Source organism: Tribolium castaneum, chromosome 5, assembly GCF_031307605.1.
Source record: "Tribolium castaneum strain GA2 chromosome 5, icTriCast1.1, whole genome shotgun sequence".
Classification (NCBI taxonomy): Eukaryota; Metazoa; Arthropoda; class Insecta; order Coleoptera; family Tenebrionidae; genus Tribolium; species Tribolium castaneum.
Window position 1 is genome coordinate 15742719 of NC_087398.1, and position 18689 is coordinate 15761407.

The 18689-nt window shown below is 31.2% G+C and overlaps 1 protein-coding gene across 1 annotated transcript; it reads right to left on the reverse strand.

Moving 5' to 3' along the window:
• Window positions 1-1716: 1716 nt before the first annotated feature.
• Window positions 1717-10677, reverse strand: LOC658936 (uncharacterized MFS-type transporter). Its single transcript, NM_001160073.1, has 8 exons — window positions 10435-10677; window positions 10220-10389; window positions 10026-10173; window positions 9793-9976; window positions 5514-5820; window positions 2517-2612; window positions 2155-2469; window positions 1717-2100 (listed from the first exon to the last, which is right to left on the reverse strand). The coding sequence occupies exons 1-8, from the start codon at window positions 10540-10542 to the stop codon at window positions 1899-1901; spliced, it is 1530 nt and encodes a 509-aa protein (NP_001153545.1). The 5' UTR covers window positions 10543-10677; the 3' UTR covers window positions 1717-1898.
• Between the last annotated feature and the right edge of the window lie 8012 nt (window positions 10678-18689).

The window sequence follows — 18689 nt, forward strand, 5'->3', positions numbered from 1 at the left end:
GACATTAAATCTTTGTAATAACATTCAAGTCTCAAGGTTTCCGCAAAGTTTTTCTTGTAATTAATCTATCAGGAATACAGTATTATTTATATTCGTAGTTGGCATCAATGATCCTTGTTTTTAATGATAATTTCTTACTTTAGCAAAAACAATTTTACTACCAATAGCATGATGTGGTCGATTTTATGATTTTAAGCGTAAAAATTATGTAATTACTTTTACTATTTTTTAAAGTTTTAATATTTGTTCCATTATGTTTGGCTCAAAAGTATCTAGTATTTGTGCTTTTTTAAAATTATGAATTGTTTACGAATATTCTTTACGTACTGGGTGAATAAATTATTACGTACCTATATTTTTGAACCTGTTGTAAATTTTCAGCATTTATTTACGCCTGTTTTTAGTCAACTCACATTACACTTCTTTTACTTTTGTAACATAATTTAGATTACATTTTGTTATTAATTGTTTTAAAAAAATATTTGCATTATCAATATTGCGTTCCCTATTTACTCAAACAACTAAATATTAAATGCCTACGGTAAGGGCATTCTACAATTTTTTCTTTTATCAGCAAAAAAAGATAATCAAAAAACAATTCATTTTAAACATCAAAGATGTCGTTTTGAAACAAAACAACGTAATTAAGACTCAATTTGTCGATTTTTGACTTTTTTGTAAAAAATTTCTTGAAATACAATATAAGAATTACAGTAAGTTGATATTGTATGAATATTGTATTGTTGACAATGTAGTTTACCCGCGTTTAATTTTTTCACTTGGAAAAATTTATTTACCTTTTTTCGAAAATTCTTAAACTTACGGTAAAAATAATAAAAACCATTGGAATCCACCTTAAATTACCTATCGAATTGTCGCTACAAGTAATGGTTCCGGTTACAGAAGCATTGTTAATTTGGATTTAATTTTTTTTATTGAAGTTCACAACTTAAAAACTAAAAATCTTGATTTATTTAAGCAAATTTTCGGTTTATTTTACATATTAGGCTTGCAGATCGGCGTAGTGTGGACGAAGTTTTGGGTATTTTAGGTATTTGAATTTTTTTAAGTTTTTGCATAAAACCAATAGTCAATATTTTGCACTAGATTTCCAATAATTGATTTTGAACTACTTTTTCTTAATATCCCATTTTTTTGTAGAGTATTTTAACTTTACTGTCGTGCTTTTTACGTGATTTTAAGTCTAGAAACTTATAATATTTGAAATCATTTTGGGATCTAATGTTTATGATGGAAGATTATTTTGCTGTCAAAAAAGTCAAAAAATGATTTTTATAAAATTTTATTTAAAAACTTTTCTATGTCTCCAGGACCCTTAGAACTGCAGATAATACCATTTGGACCTATTAAAAAAAAATAAAATGGAAAATAGAAAACAAATGTATGAATGTTAAGAACTGTTTGTTATTTTATTTTAATTAACATTTTTTTATTTGATCCCTTGTATGCATATAATTTGTGATATTTGGTTTTCTTATTTAACTTTATTAACTTTTAAGGTTGTTTCCACAAAATCAATCGAAACTGCTTGAAAATGTTTCTTGAAATGGGGTTACTTGTTTGTAATTCAGAGAGTTTTTGATTTGTTGTTACAAAGAAATTTATTGAGGTACGAAACATTGATTTTGTTTTATTTTTCTATGTTTTTTCTACATTGCAACTCTGTTAAAATTGATTTTTGTAAGAGAAACCTAGTGCAAAAAATAAAATTGTTTATTTCTATACAATGATACATTTCGTAATCTGCAATAACTTATGTTGTATTATACAAATGGGTTCTTACAATGTATTAAATTATGTTCAGTATTTATAAAATTTACAAAAATTAAAACCATTTAACTATATTGTCCTAAAGTACATGATAAAAACACAAACATTTAAGCAACCCCTGCCAGGTAAGACGTAGTTGCCCCATTTTGATCAACGGTACCATAACTGTAGCTATACCTCCCAAAAGTCAAACTATTGGCATCTCTTTTAGGCCAAGCTTGACTCTTGTAACTATTACACGCAATCAGACTGTTCATTGCTGGCGGTCGACTCTTTTCTATTGAAATTCCATTACCCACCGATCGGATACTAAAATTAATAAACACAAAGTAGAACACAACATTCGAAAATAAAAAAAACTACCTTTTCACACTTTCGGTAACACTGGCTTGCTGCGACTTGGTGTAACTCGTATCAACATCGCCATTAGCCACAAGTTTCTCCTCTTTAAGTTCAACATAAGTCTGTGGCCTCTTTGTGAAGATTAAGTAGAGGGAAACCGCGAAGCCGATAAAAAGGTGGATGCCGACGATAAACATTGAAGCATTCCTGAATCCAATGTTGTCGTAAAGTATACCACTGATCGACGGCCCAATGAAAGCCCCAAGTGCAAACGTGCTGGTCCAAAGGCCTGAGATTAAACCGAACGTTTCCAAATTATTCGGAAAACCATGGGCTCTAAAAAACAAATCATCACACGAAAAAATCACAATTTTGTTACCTACATACTAGTCCTGAGAGCGTCTGTGAAGGAGGCGACCAACTGGGCCGCAATCCCCAACCCATGTAACACCAAGCCCAAAATAGTAATCCACAACATCCTGAAAAAAAAAATTATTTATACGTCAAGGGAGCAAAGTGAACAATTTCTTTCCGCGGGCAAAGTTTGAGGTCCGATGCCAAGCAGACGGCTATAATTACACAAAGGAGGAAATTTACTTGCTTTTATAAAGCGAAACCAAAAGAAAGATTTAGTAATTAAATTACTATCAACCTATCTGTAAAAAGAGCTTTAGAATTTTTGGAGTGTTTTTGTTGCAATATCTTTTAGAACCTCTCTGAAAGTTAAGAATTTATTTATTTATAAAAACCCATAATTTGTAGAAACATGTTTTTATGCACAAAAAACCCACCAAGTTTTGATTTTGTTGTTTTGTTTTGTGATTTTGAGTGTTGAAAATAACCTTCAAATAAAATACATATTATGGCCCTTGTGCAAGAATATGATTTGTGTAACGTATCACGCCTGTGAGTTATTTAGCAAAATTTCGTTTAGAACGAGCCAAACATATCAAGTTAAGTCAAAATAATTTTAATTAAATTTGCTGTTTTCGTGTAGTAAGCACGTTTTTAAGCACAAACTAGTTTCTTTCGAATAATATTACCGAAATTAGTTAAAAGAACATCAAATTATTTTTGAATTAGAGACTAAACTAATAAAAAAAATTGTCAAAAATTAACAAAAAACTTGGTCAGGTCAGGTCAAAAATAGTGCTTTTAAACAAAGTTTTCAGTTTTTGAAGAAATCTTTTACAGATTAAAAAATCACTAGCTGAAAAGTAAATGGTCTCATTTGAATGTTTTTGTATGTTTTATAGTCCGGTTCATAGCTAGTGTTTCGTAAAATTTTGTTAAAAAAAAGTACTGAGTAACAATAAGAGTAAACAAAACACGTATACGCTTTTTTTTACTACGTAGGTATTTATGCACCTAGCGTGTTATGAGCATATCAGGTATTAGATTGAAATTGACGGTACAGTAATAGTCCAGTCAAAATAGACATTTCAATTTACAAAAATTCGCATAGAGCTAAAAACTGGTACAGATCTTTAAGACACGATTACAAATAACATATCAAAAGTTCTAATAGATCTCATGTGTGCAAAAAAAAAATTCAAGGTTAAAGTTCAAATGTATCGGTTATTGCAATTTTTCTCGTAAACGGTAAATGTTATCATTAAAATAGGTCAGACAAAAGTTGTGGACCATGAAATTGTCTACAAAAAATGTCCTTATACGTTTTTTCCTACGACTCACTGTTACTGAGATACCGCGATTCTAAAAGTTAAAAGTGCACGTCTACGCTATCCGTATTTTGACTGTTGCTATTAGCTGTTTCAAAACTATAAAAACTTTTTACATTATTCATGCACTTCAAACAAATAATAGCTAATGTAATTTACACTTTCAATGAGAGATTCAATCACTAATAACTATTTTACATTTTTATCAATCTTATTTAAAAAAACAATTTGGTAAAATGCGATGTTGGCGTTTTTATAGTTTTGAAACAGCTAATAAGTACACTATTTTAAACAATTTTTGCAAAGCTATGGTAGATGCAAAGTAGTATTTCGGAATATTATCTCTTATAGACCGTAATACCATGTGATCATTTGAATTTATAATTAAAGTAGGCGGTTTTGTGTCTTTGTGATTGAAAATCTAGTATTATGTAGAATACGCCTTCTTTAACTTTTAGAATAGCGATATCTCGGTAATGGTGACCCGTAGAAAAAAAGTATAAAATCATTTTTTGTAGATAATTGCATTGTCTACAATTTTTGTCTGTTCTATTTTAATGATAACTTTTACCGTTTAAGAGAAAAATTGCAAAAACCGACTTTTAACCATGAATATTTTTTTTGCACACATGGGATGGATTGGAACTTTTGATATGTTATTTGTAATAGTGTTCTAAAGACCTGTACCAATTTTCAGGATAGTCCAGACCCCGTATAATACAAACGAGCCTATAATCCGAGCACACTAACTGGATAAAATGATATCCACAATGCCAACTGTTTAAATTCCGTAATCCGAACTATAACTTATTTATAACTCTATTTTTTTTTAACTCTTGACAATTTTGTACATAGAAAGAATCTGAAACAGTAGCTGTTTGAAATATATCTTTAATTTTATGTTTTCAGGTTTTCTAGTTTTTTGTAACAAATTTAAAAAACGTGTCATCGCCAAAAAACTCATATTATTTAAAAAACTAAGCAATCTTGACCAATAACAATTTAGCTTAAAAACATTAATGTTACATCTAAAAATGCAATAGATATAAGGTGTTCTATTTAAAAAATATAAGTTTGCTAATCTTTAAAACACTCTGTATGCTTGAAAATAATTTTACGTAAGTCAGAGAGTACCTACGGCTTTCGTAAAAAAATTATTAATTTTCTAACATTCAAAGGGCAATATCGCTGGGACAGCCTGTATATGTAATTGCATGGTTAACTAGTTATCTAAGGTATCTATAAACCGAACGTTTTCGTAATCCGTACGGGGTCTGTAAACTTTCTGTTCGGATTATCCAAACATTACTATACTACATATTTTGTATTTTGTTTGTTTCGCTTGGTTTTAGTTTGTTTTAAAAAATAACCCAACAGATTTGGTAGCAAATTTTTTCATTTCATTTCGAGCGTTTTGACATACTCGCCTTTCCTAAAAATTTGGTCAAAATTATAGCAAAAAAATCTATAAATTCATTCAAGACTAGTGGTCTTGTTTTAAAAAATCACAAATTTTTTTGGAGATTATATATTATCTTTGCTTTGTTCCTCCAAAATGTTTATCAGTTAAAAATAAGATAACTATTATTTAGTAGAATTTAAAAAAAACGGGGTGAAATGTATTAACTTAAGTCAAAAATGATTATAAATTTGCCTTTTTACAGTTTAATAAATAAAAATAAAAAATAAATCACTTACGTTTGCACGGGGATAAAAGGTGCTGGTCCCACAAGAGTGAATCCCGCAGCCACTAGCACAGTCCCCAAAACGGTTATCACTTTCGGGGGGCAGAATTTATCACAGAGCATTCCAAAACCGGGGGCTGTGACCGCATAAGTACCCCCATTTATGACAAACATCAACCCCAAAATAACGGGGGATAAGAAAAATTGACGCAAATGCGGCTCGAGGGTTGCTTGTAGAAATCCAATCGACATGCTCGTTACAATGATACTTCCACAAGACAAAAGCACTCCTGGTATTTTCACAGCTTTGAACATCGAGGCTACAAAAGGGTGTTATAATTATAAAACAGTTTTCTAAACAGTAGCGTAGTAAGCTAAGAATGGGCGCTTTTTAATTAAACGTATTTTTTTTTTAAATGTATACTTAGAACTTGTTTTACGATTTTCTGCACATACAAAAATCTTTGATATACTAAGATACCTTTTCCTAACAAATCTGGCAATAGTTGAACAAAAAAGGCAAATTATTATAAAAGCCAGATTGTTGTGCGGAAACTAAATGATGCCATCTATGTTACTGGTCTGTTACTGTAAAAATTACAGTCTGTTATAAAATTCGTATTCTGAAAGCAGTGTTGTCCAAATTTTTATTCGTAATTATTAACTTGATGTTTGTCGGTGCAATATAAATTTATTTTTGGTACAGGCTCTTATAAATGGTTACCTACTAGTTTAAGGGTCCGGTAAGTCGCCACACGAGTTCCTATCAAAGTAACTGACACTACCTCACAACCTAGCAAAGTTAAATAAATGATAACTTAGTTCAAGTTAGTATAGTTCTGAGTTAAACTTTAATTCACCTTCTGTATATTCTTCTATAAAATAAGGTACAGCTTCGGCAGCTCTTGGATTTTGGGTTTACGTTGGATAGGAGATAAGAGTTTTTTATAGGCGCCACCTAAGTCTAAATGGGCTGTTTCGAGCGGCTGAGGAACACGAACTTAGACCAAGATTTTACGTTGAATTAAGTTAAATAATTACATATAGGGCCTTCTTTTTAAAAGAAGCCAGTCTCAATAACTTTTGACAATAAGCAAATCTATTTTCAAGCAAAAATAACCTTTGATTTAAAGCCAATTTAATTTAAAATTAAACAAGAAATTTGTCAATTAGAGATGCGATGAGATAATTCGAAGCCAAGATAGTGTACGGTTTAGATCTCATCACCAAAGCTCTAACAACCCATACTTTAAAATTTAAAATAGCACCCCCAACTTTTGAAATATTTTGGAAAGGGAATAAAAAGCTTATCTAACCGTAAAAACAAGACATTTTTTCGATTCGTTTTTGAGTTCAAAACCAACATAGAATGTTTTAAAATGTTGGGAGTGATATTACAAATTTTAAAGTAAAGATGGTTAGCGACTAAGGGATGAAAGCTAAAATGTTACTAATGTTTGTTTTAAACTTCCCCCTCGCGATTCTGATCGACCTGTTTTTGCTTGAAAATAGATTTGATCAATGTCAAAAGTTATTGAGACTGGCTTCTTTTGAAATAAAAGCACTGAATGCACATATTTTAGGAAGTGGTCTTTCAATTAGGGACAAAACAATTACCTCAAGTTAAAAAATGAAATTTTAAATCACATTTTTTTTATTTAAAATTAAGCCAAATTACTGTTGGATCATTAAACTCTGAAAAATAAATCGCCACACAAAAAATTAACCAAATCGCTCGGCTGATCCAACTAAAAAATTAAATTTTGTTGTTAAAAACTTAATCCAAATTTTGAAAGTAATTTGGACAGTCACCTTTTGAAACAATTGATGAAGCATTTCTATGCGGCATTTTGTGTACCACTGAAAAAAACTGACAAAAATGTGCGCGCTGTCAGAAAATATTGTTTTAATTTGGTGAAATTACTTTAAAAATCAACAACAGTGGCTGAAATTTCTGTGTTGTTGAAAAAGGAATCAATATTTGCCTATGGAAAGTGTCGTTGGACTTTTTGTGAAATGTTATTTATGAAATTTAAAGTTCAAAGAATCGTCAATAATTTGAAGACACAGAAAGCGTACCTGAACTAAATCGAGTGAGGACAAAACACGTCACTGAAAACGAAGCAATAGTTGGGGCTGTAACTCATGCTTTTGAAGAGAATCCAATTAGCAGTGTACGAAACATTTCCAAAGTTCTGAATGTACAAGTGTTTAGAATTTTTCAGTTGTTGTTTAGTCTTTTAATTTTTTTTGAAAGAATTAAAGCATCCAGTACCAAAAGTAAGTCAAAAATATGGTTTTTTAACTTTGTATGGGTGAGAGATAATTGTGAAATGTCCCTTGCGTGACAGTTACGTTTCTGCGAGTAAGATTGACCAAAATTCAATGGTAGTGCTCATTTGTCTCATAGAGATCTATGCTTTTGCATCTGTACCCACGCTCAACAATTTGTTTCTCATTTTTCTCGCAAATCAGACGTTTCCCACGAACGATTTTTTTCTGACAGCATTTTTCACTGACGATATTTTTTTAATATAAGTCTTAAAAGGCTTAACATTTTAAAAAGGCATGTAAAAATTACGTTTTTAAGACTTGAGTTGTTGCATTAATTGGATTTTAATCTCTACCTTCTAAAATATCTGCATTTTAAATTTCATAAAAATCCGATGACAAATATCTGAGATATCAGGCTCGAACGTCTTAGCTGAGACACCCTGTATATTAATTTACACGATTAAAATTTTATTGATTAAAAAAATAAATGCGCGAAAAATTGTTATCAGTATGTTAAAAAATAAAATATAAATTTTTAGATATTTCTGTGTTTTCTTCTCATTTGTTAAATTTAATAAATTGTTATACCTATGAGAGAAAAAGAGTATTTAAAGTATACCATGTTTTATTTAATAAACCTGCCTCTATCCGCGCGCAACTATCCTTTTGACGATTTAGGGATGAGGAGACAAGGTAGGGGGTAAAGTAACCACCGCGCGGTACTGACCAACACCCGAAGGGTAACCTGCGCGCAACTGTCCTGTGAGATCAGGACTACTTGCAATTTTTTTAGACCCCCGTGCGCAAGTGACCCATGACCAAATAACTATTTGTTCTTGATACTAACTAAGGTAATCATCTTCAAAAATTCAAAATCAGGACGTTAATAATAGCAAAAATACAGAGTAAATTGTAAAGAACCTACATACTGACAAAAGAACTTCTTAGTAAATATTTTCGTAATTGCTTAATATCTCCGTAATTTAACATTGTTCTGTCCTTATATCCTTATTGTAAACATTATTTTGTACGTGTTCGGCTCAATTTATAAATAGTACAATAATTTCTAAAAAATGTATACAAGTCACACTAAAATTTATTTTATTTTTCGCCACTGTCAAATTTTCCGGCTTTTCTCCTATGTCGTTTTGACGACTGTTTAGATTATTTTTAAGAGATTTAAAGCAATTTTAAGCCTTGTTGAGTCTAATTCGAAGAAGAAGATATTGTATTCAACTCGTTTTCTTGTAAATCGGTTTATTTACTTCACCTCGTGGATGATAAACCACTCGTTTTCAATCGTGGTTTAATAATCCACTCGTAAAATAAAGCGACCGATTTACACTCAAACTCGTTAAATAAATAACTATAGTAAAATAAAAAATTTATATAAAAAAGTTATTACAAAAATATTTAGGTGACAATAATTTTTGTTATTAGTTATATTTCCATTCAGAAGCATTAAATTTATAAGAATTACGCATCGTAATATTGATAATATAAGGATCTAACTAACTGCAATGTTATGCATAAATTTATATTTTTTCAATAAATCGAAGATCTTCAAAAACATGTAAGTCTTTAAACCCATAGATATTCATGTGAGATTTAAGAAAAGGCATTTTCAATAAACTACCTACTTTTTTTTTAAAAAAAGAACATTCAGTGGTTAAGAACCTCTATCTAAAGTATAATTTGCTATTTATTCTAATAATAGGATCGCTATTTTACAGAGAGATTAGACGTCTGAAAAATATTGAAATTTGGTAGAATAAGGAAATGCTACCTTTTTTTTTGAATTCACTTTATGTTTGATTAAAAAGCACCAAAGTGATAACTGTTTGAAAAAACGGTGTTGTTTTTTTACTTTTCTAGAATAATTTTGGTTCAAAATTGAAAACGTCGGTGTTCATAATTTCTATAACGCAACAAGTGTGAAATTTTATTGACTGTTTAAACCTAAGTCACGTAAATCTGCTCCCCACGCTTCTGTTTTTAATTAATTGATTCATACTCACGTCCTTTATCCCGATCGGTCCCATCTTCGTGTTTTGGTAAGACAAAAGCAGTTAAGATAGCCGACATGAAGAGCGCAGAGCCCATGACAGCGAACGGAAGTGTGTAGCCCCCCACTTGATAAAGGGCCCCTCCTACAGTGGGACCTACGATAAGTCCAAGCCCGAAAAACGTTTCCAAAGAGGCCTAAAACCCCAGTTTTAATTACCAATTTACAAATTCACGAAAATCTTACAAAAGTTGTCGCAACATTATCTGGAAATTCTTTGGCAATGATGGCAAAACTGGCTGTGAGAAATGCAGCATTGCCCATAGCTTCAACAATCCGAATGATAAAACTCAAAATAATGAACGGATAATGGCCCTCGATTTTGTCCAAAAGGCTGGAATTTTATTAATTAATTTTTGCATTTTTGAGGTGAGAAATACCCGAATAAAATGGCGCAAATTCCGGTGGTGTAGATGCCCCCATTGAACGTTACTTTAGGCCCGATTTTATTCAAATGTTGGCCATAAACTGGACTAATTACGAAAACAATTAGCTCAAAAATTCCGAAGACTAGGCCGTATTCAGTCGCTGAGCAGCCTTTTCGTTCCGCCTGGAATTGTTCCTTTGGTTTGTTTTTTTTTCGCAAAAAACTCACCTCAGCTGGGTAGAAGGGCGCTTGTAGGGAGACACAAATGGCATTGCAAAAGTCTGCGATCCCGATAACTATCAAAGTAAGCCACTGGCGTCTTGTGAACTGCACCATTTTAACTGATAAGTTTTTTGCACGATATTTTTGTCACAAACTCAGATAGAAGTAGGATAACTCGACGAGGATGAGATAGTTGTTGTAGAAGAAAACGCGATTTACCATATTGCCAAAAGTGGCATTGTCACTCGACTCACACTGAAGAATTCGAACGCAAAATTCGATTTGGTTCCATCGGACACAAGGAGGAGCCAAGCTGGGTTCAAAGTTTACAGAGTTTATCACTATTGCCACGATTATGATAAATAGTATGTTTTCACTTTTGAATAAAATTTTGGTTTTATTGAACCAGAGGGATTTAATTAAGCGACGCATTTTGTCAGTTTTTCATCAACAATTCTGATAATTATCAACAAAGAAAATTACTCAAAAACAAAAACCGCTGAAATAACAAAAAGGTAGAATACGGTTCTTGTTTCCTACCAATAACGGTTATCAAAGAACAATATTTATATTTTAAATAGACAATCACAAATGTCTATTTTAGTCCAAAGTTCGTTTACTCTTGTCTCCATTGTTGCGCCTCGAATCCAAAATACTTTTTTGACCCACTAATTTGGGCGAAATTGTAAACAAGTGATTAAAAAAGAGGACGAGGTTGGACCATGAAGTCATCTCCTCAAATTTGGAAGAGGCAATTATCTAATCGGGTGCCAAAGTTTTGATTGTGGCTCATTTAGCAGAAGAAAATGCTTTATTGCTCTGTCTACCCTTTGAAGTAGATATTTTACAACAGCTCAGTAAAATTCCAGATTCAAGTTTACACTTTTAATCTATTAAAATATTTTATTTACGGATTTATAGCTTCTGCATGACCCTTACCACCTTAGAAATAAAATGACGCAATTTATTAAAAATTTGCCACACCGTTAAGGCGATAACATTTTCACTTTCTTATACTGGGTGAGTTATTAGATAAATATATTTTCTAAGTTGGTAGTGTTTTTGAAAGAATAGTACATTAGTACAGACTGATCCAGAAATACTGAGTCTGTTGGCAACAGATTTGAAAGTATTTGTGCTCGTAATTTGCAACATTGCAACCGAGATCGACTTTTCTTGACAATTATTTGACGTACAACCCCACAAGAATGTTAAATTGTTATTAACTGGAAGCGTACTCAATTGGTATCCTCAAAAATTTAAGTTCAGTGTTGCCAACAGACTCAGTATTTCTGGATCACTCTGTATATTATTATTCGAGTTTTATAAGACGTTCTATTGTGGCACGAATGGTTTTGGACCACGACGAAGGATAAGTGCCACAATTAAGTCTTATAAAACAAGTGTAATTTACTATATGTTATTTGTTTTTGTTTAGTGTAACTTATCAAAATCTGTTTAAACTATTTCCTCTTAATTTTGTTAAATATTCTTTATCAATAAGCGACTTGGCGCTGTTGACAGATCACATACTAGATTACAGTCATGACTGATAACACCTAGCCTAGCACTGCCAAAAATAATACAACTCCTGAAAATTTACTAAAAGGAGTTCGCTGCGCTCGTGCCGCAAACAAAGTGCTCATGTGAGAAATTACACTTTCCAAACTCGTTAGGTAAACAACTATTTCATCAAGTTGAATTCAAATTCAATTTGCCGCTTCGTCTGAATGACTATTATACCATGAGCAATCCTTCAAAGGGAAGTGTAACTTTAGCTACATTTCTTTTTAAAACATCCTCTTGAAAAAAACTGGGGAGAGACTAAGGAGATGTCCAAATATACTGTTTCTATGTTAAGAAATAAACGTTTAAAAAATTTTTAGAGAAATTTCTCCCAAAATTTATTTTTTCTTAGCTGGTAGACATCATTTTTAAAAAATGAAATAAAAAATCAATTTAAAAAAATCCTGATCTGTCAATTTTTGAGATGTGGCTAAAATTCCGCAGACAACACAATCTGCTCTAATTCAGTTAACTTTCGATCTCATATTAGTTTCTAAGTATTGCAGTACTCCCATCTTTGTCACATCTCTTCATTAGATTTTTTACTTTCTTTTTTGCATTTTTCCCCAAAGTTGTTTCAGATCCAAAGTTTGTTTAATTTGTGGTTTTTGTGTTAAGTGTTCTGTCATTTTTGGGTTTGAAACTTTTTTTAAGTTATTTTGACATCATTCGCAATGTAAATTAAGCGGAACACCATATACAAATTTCATAAGTGTCTTAATGAATAACCATATCAGTGGCGGCGCTAGAGGAGGGCGCGGGTGAGCAAATGCCCAAGCGACTGCCCAGCCTGTTTACATTTGCAAAAAAATCACTCTCCTTTTATAAAACAATTGCTTCAAGAATTTTTCGAATCTAATTGTTAGGGTTAGAGAAATCTCATTTATTTACGAAATCTTATTACAATATTGGTATCATTTAAGAACTTCAAATTTGATATTTTTGCTTAAAACACTAAGAGAGACAAACTTATCGGTGATTTTCTTAATGTAAAACAAACTAAAAGAGCAAACAAAACACTCAGCTGAGAATTTTGTAAGTTAATAAGTAACAATATTGAATCTCGTGCCTCAAACAGCACTAAAAAAAATAAAACTAGATGAACTAGAGCATAGTATTCAAAGTTACAAATTTACCAGCAGCGGTGATAACCAGTGTGAGGAAATTTTATGGGGTGGCCATGAGGCCACAACCGATCAGCTGACTTGTCGCAGCGCTCTCGCGATGTTCATATTTATTGATGAAATGGTCCGTTATAGCGCGTGCATTGGCGTAGTTTACTAGGGGTTTATACAATTAATGTTACCGGTTGATTCGTCAGAAACGTTACGATTTGTATATTTTTTTTAAAAAGGACTTTAAAGAAGGATTATTTAGTTATCTACAAAATGTGCTCGAGGTGAAATCGCAGCGTATTTCCCTTTGAAACGTGGTGTGGTTGAAAACATTTTAAGGGCTAAAAATGGTAAATAATTAAAAAAATATTAATGTCACACCAAAGAATACTTTCAAATGAATTACAATTTCGTAATTTAGTTCTACTGGGTCACTTTTATGCTTTTTAAATAAGTACATGAGATAAAAATGTTCTTTTGACTTTTTAGATATTATTAAAATTAACAGAGAGTTAGGGCGGTTAAAAGTAAAGGTATAATATTAATAGATAAGTGACATTAATTATTTTTTAATTATTTACGAATTACGATTTTTAGCTCTCGAAATGTTATCAAAGGCGATGAACACGCTTCAGAGGGAAATACGGTTCGGTTTCACCTCAGGCGCATTTTGCAGTAATTTTAAATTGCAATAACTTGGTGAGTCTTACAGATAACGAAATGATTCTTGCACCAAAAATTTATTTCAAATATTAGCTTTATTTCGTCTCGATTATGTGGGAGTCTATCTTTTAAATTAAAAAACTTTCTCGCATCTCGAAAATTTCACTACACAATTATGCAACGTTACAAGAAAATGTAATTTTTTTGGTTTCCCTTTATCAAAACTCAACCTTGTTAAACTACGTATAAATCTGCATTTATTGAAAATTTGTTTGCAAAAAAAACGAAGTTTCTAGCTTTATCCAGAAGGAAGATATGAGTATGTAAACGCAAAATGTGTCCAATTTTAGGTGTTTGCAAATTTTTAGCTAAAACGTCTTTTCAGCCCCTTCGCGAGGGTTGAAACAAAAAATTCTTTGTCTAAACATTTTTTAATACTCTTTCCTAACTTATATCAACAATGCAAGCTGTTTCACAACATTTTGATTTAAAGGTTTATCTGACTGCAAGCCGCGCGCCCATGCACTAATCTTCGCCCATAAAATTTCCTCACACTGGTGATAACAAAAAGGCTGACTCAGAAGCGTGAATAAGCATATTGTTTTGAAAGGTGCTGTAGTTTGTTATTCTTATTGGCGTTTCCTTATCAAAGATAAATCCAGCAGTTTTGTTGATGAAAGTTACAAAAACTGTAAAAGAGCTTCAAAAGCAACTGCTAGATTCAAACAACACGACAAGTCAACAACCTAAAATTCTATGATTGCTTGGCAGTCATATAAAAGTAGCCTAAAACAACAGTCAGTAGCCTATATAGTAGGAAATAATTTATTTTAGAAAATATGAGTTTTTGGAAACAATAAATAAAAAATTAAAAAACGGTTTTTAAGACAGTGTCCATCACGTCCATCCTTAAAAAAATTTGCCGCCTAATCGAAAAAACTTACTGGCGCCGCCAATAAACTATATCAACCATAACAATTTGTACAATCTCAAGGTTTTCTTCTCTTTTTCTTTAATGTTACATATTTGGTTGATTTAAGATTATTATTTTGAAAAATTTCATTGTACAATTCATTGTAAAAAATGTACGTTTTGTACAAGTTATTAGAAATTTTTTGTGAGCTTTTATAATAGTAGAAAAATACAAAAAAAAAGAATAAAAAAATCTGGAAAATTAAACTGTTAGGTCAGGTCCCACTGCATGGGTATATTTATTATGCGTTGGAGATGAAAGCTTTTTTATTTTAATTCGTTACTGAGTTTTGAATAAAAGAATGTATATACCTATACTTTGGAGCTATCTGCGATTTTCTACATAGAAAATAGACTTGAAATTGAGTTTTTCTACAAAATAATTTTGATTTAAATTTAATTGAATAATTATTTAATTTATTGTATTTAAATTCTAGGTACGGCTTTGTGAAAGTGTGTCTAAATTTCACTTAGCGAAACATACAATTTTTTGGCAGGTTATATCGGGACCACGCTGTAGGTATACCAAAAAATGGCACTTTAAAGAGTAAAAAAAAATAAAAAGCCCTTCCACCAATTTTTGTTTAAAATAGGAAAAGTCTTAGTTAATCGCAGGTTTTAACTGAAACTAACGAACGAAGAAAAAAACAAAACTTAAATCACAACAAAAATGTATACCTCATTCTTTTTTTATATCAATTGTCAATGTCAGAAATTTTGAACTTATGTTGGGACCCTGCAGCATTGCCATAGGAACGAAGCCTGGACGACTACTTTTAAATGGAGTTGCCAACCTTGAAACAATTTGACAATTGATTTTAATTCCGGATAGACTTTAGTAATTATCTGATCTACAACATCAATGCAAATTATTTTCAAAACCAGACGAAGTCGGGAGAAGTCATAGAAAGACAGGAAATCTTGAAGAATTTAAAAGATATTTTTAAGAGAAGTCAAATATGCAAAAAAGTAAATTAATTATTAGGGAATGCAGACAAGCTTATTTTTTGGTAAATGATTTATTGTCGACGTTCTGCAGACGATGAACGGCTATTTCAAAAACGGAAATTTTTTACCTATACAAAATTTAGTTTGCTGTTTCACAAAATTTATTGTATTTTAGAAATATTTGTATCTGTATTTCAGAGAGTATATTAAATGTATTTCAGATTTTTTTTTCTGAAATAATGAGTATACATTTCACACTTTCTGAACTACAAATTGTAAATGAAACATTGTAAGATACAAATGACTAATATGAAATGCATTTGATACTTAAAATTAATCTGACACATTCTGAACTACCATTGAAGAAAGTAAGAAAGTGTAGATAAAGAAGAAAAAACTCTATTACGAGTATAATAAAGTATCGATTTTGAGAGAGTTTTAACAGCACCGAAATTATCATACGCTAGAATCAAAATATTACTACATATTTTCAAATTACATATTTAAGTAGGTACATATCTGTATTAAAAAAATGTTAAAGTAAAGTCTAAAATATTTCTTTCCCCATTCTTACCCTCTATTTGGTGCATATGGTTTTTGTTTATCTGCTGTCAGAAATGCACAGCCACCTCTAACTTTTTTTCTCAAATGTAACAGTAGGTCAGATCTTATGAAAGCCCACTTCGCAAGCAATACAACGCACTATTTGTTTTTGATTTTTTTTTTCAACTTGAACAATATTTAATGCAACAATTGTTCAAAATGGAGACCGTTCCTCTCTTGATAAATAACATAACGATAGTAGCGTGAATTTCTAACATTTTGCAACATATCTAGTGTGATTTGCCTAATTTCAACTTATAAAAATTGGTTTTCATTTTTTTATCGCGTAGGCTTTGAAAATATTCAGGAAAAAAGTAATGCGTTGTATTCCTTGTAAAACGCTCTTTCACATGAGGTAACACTTGACAAACCGTTACATTTCAAAAAAAAGTTAGAGGTGACTGTTCATGTTTGAAAACAGATAATCAAAAATTGCATGCACCAGATGATGCGCAGAGAAAATCAAAAATCGATCTGGTTCAGAATTTTTTACAAAAATCGCTTATCTGCAAGTTACAAATTTTATTTTAGTCTATAATTCCACACTGCTTTAATTTTTTTAACACTTGGGCGTTGATAATATTTACAAAACAAAAAGTGCGTTGTACTGCTTTCGAAGTGCTCTTTCACATAAGGTGTCACATAACATATCGTTACATTTGAAAAAAAAAAGTTGGAGATGGCTGTGCAGTTTTGCCAGCAGATAAACAAAAACCATATCTACTAAATGATGGGTAAGAAAAAACAAAAAGTGACCTGTTTCTGAAATTTTTACAAAAATTGCCTAGATTCAAGTTATGAATTTTGGTGTATTTTTTCCGATCTGTGCATTATTTTGCGTTTGGCACCCAAGTCCCAGATTAGCAGACAAAAAAACGGATTCTATACTAAATAAAAAATGTGTATTTTTTGAAACAGCTAGTTTCAAAACTATAAAAACGCCAACATCGCATTTTCTCTCAAAAATTATCTTTCTCTCAAAAAACAGCTAATGTAATTTATAGTTTCAATGAGAGATCCAATCATTAATAACTATTAATACGACGTTGGCGTTTTTATAGTTTGGAAACAGCTAAATATAAGAACTATAAGAGCACATCATCTTGACAGTTCTCGGGGGCCTCCTTAAACGAACGACTACAAGTATTCTAATGTAGGAAAATCGTTTGTGGGAAATTATAACCCCCGGTTAGCATTTAGATTAAAATTTAAATTGATGACTATACATTTATTATCAATTTATTATTGTTGGCAGTTTAGTCTCTACCAAAGACTTCCCTAAGTTTCTCTTTACAATTTTTTAATTTCTATTTTATTGGTGGAGGTTGACCCCCTATGTGACAATAACATGGTGTAACTTAAGTGAAATTTGCATCAAAATTGTACGACCATTGTTATTTTTAGTACTTTTTGTTTAATAATGGCACCATTTCATTGATAGCAGATTAATGCTTTACATTAATTTATAGCAAACAGTTTGTTATTTTGATATTACAAGTATTTTATTGGAAGTTGATCCCAAATTGTTAACAACGTAATTCCTACTAGTTTAATACAAAAAATTGGGCCTCTTATGTAAATCTTAGACGCATATCAGTAAATCCTTTATCTGCAGCAGGTCGTTGGCACTATTCTGAAAATTCAGTTAAGACATTTTACGCACTCGTGGTTTACTATAAATAATACTAAAAAATTGTTATTGTATTCTGTTATATTTTTAGCCGTATAACTCCTAGGCTTGATAAGACAGTGCTGAATCCGGATTCACGGACTGTTGAGAATTGTTCTGGGTTCAGATGGTACAATAATTTTTTATGTTTTGCACGAAAAACGTAATGACCAACTTAAAAAAATTGTTGCAAAATCTTAAATAACTTTAGTGTTGTCTGCAAACATTTTTGTACTAATAAGTGGAGAAAATGTGATCGTTGATGATAACTTTAATTTATTTAATTTTTATTTTTCTAAATTGCCGAAAAATTTATAACACAACCTATTGTTTTTTAAGAGAAATCAAGACAGAAGGGAACAAGAGTATTTACATACCGATAACAATCTGTTAATTGTTTTCGATATTTTGATTTAGTTGAATGAATTGACCTTTTGATTAAACAGGGGTTATTCTAGTCGGTAGGATATCGCAATTATTGTGTTTTACATGAATTTTACACATTGTTGGTGTAGGTTATTACCAATTCGCTACGCCGTTAATAATTTATAATAAGAATGAAGCATTACGCAATTCATCTAGTTGTCGCCTCATTCTCCTCTTTATTGCAGTTTAAAGGCATCGAAAAATATTAATTTAATCAAAATGTGATAAAAGATTATGTGTTTTGTCTTGACTGACGCAGATAATTTTAAAAGGACATTCAAAGTTAAGGTTAAACAATT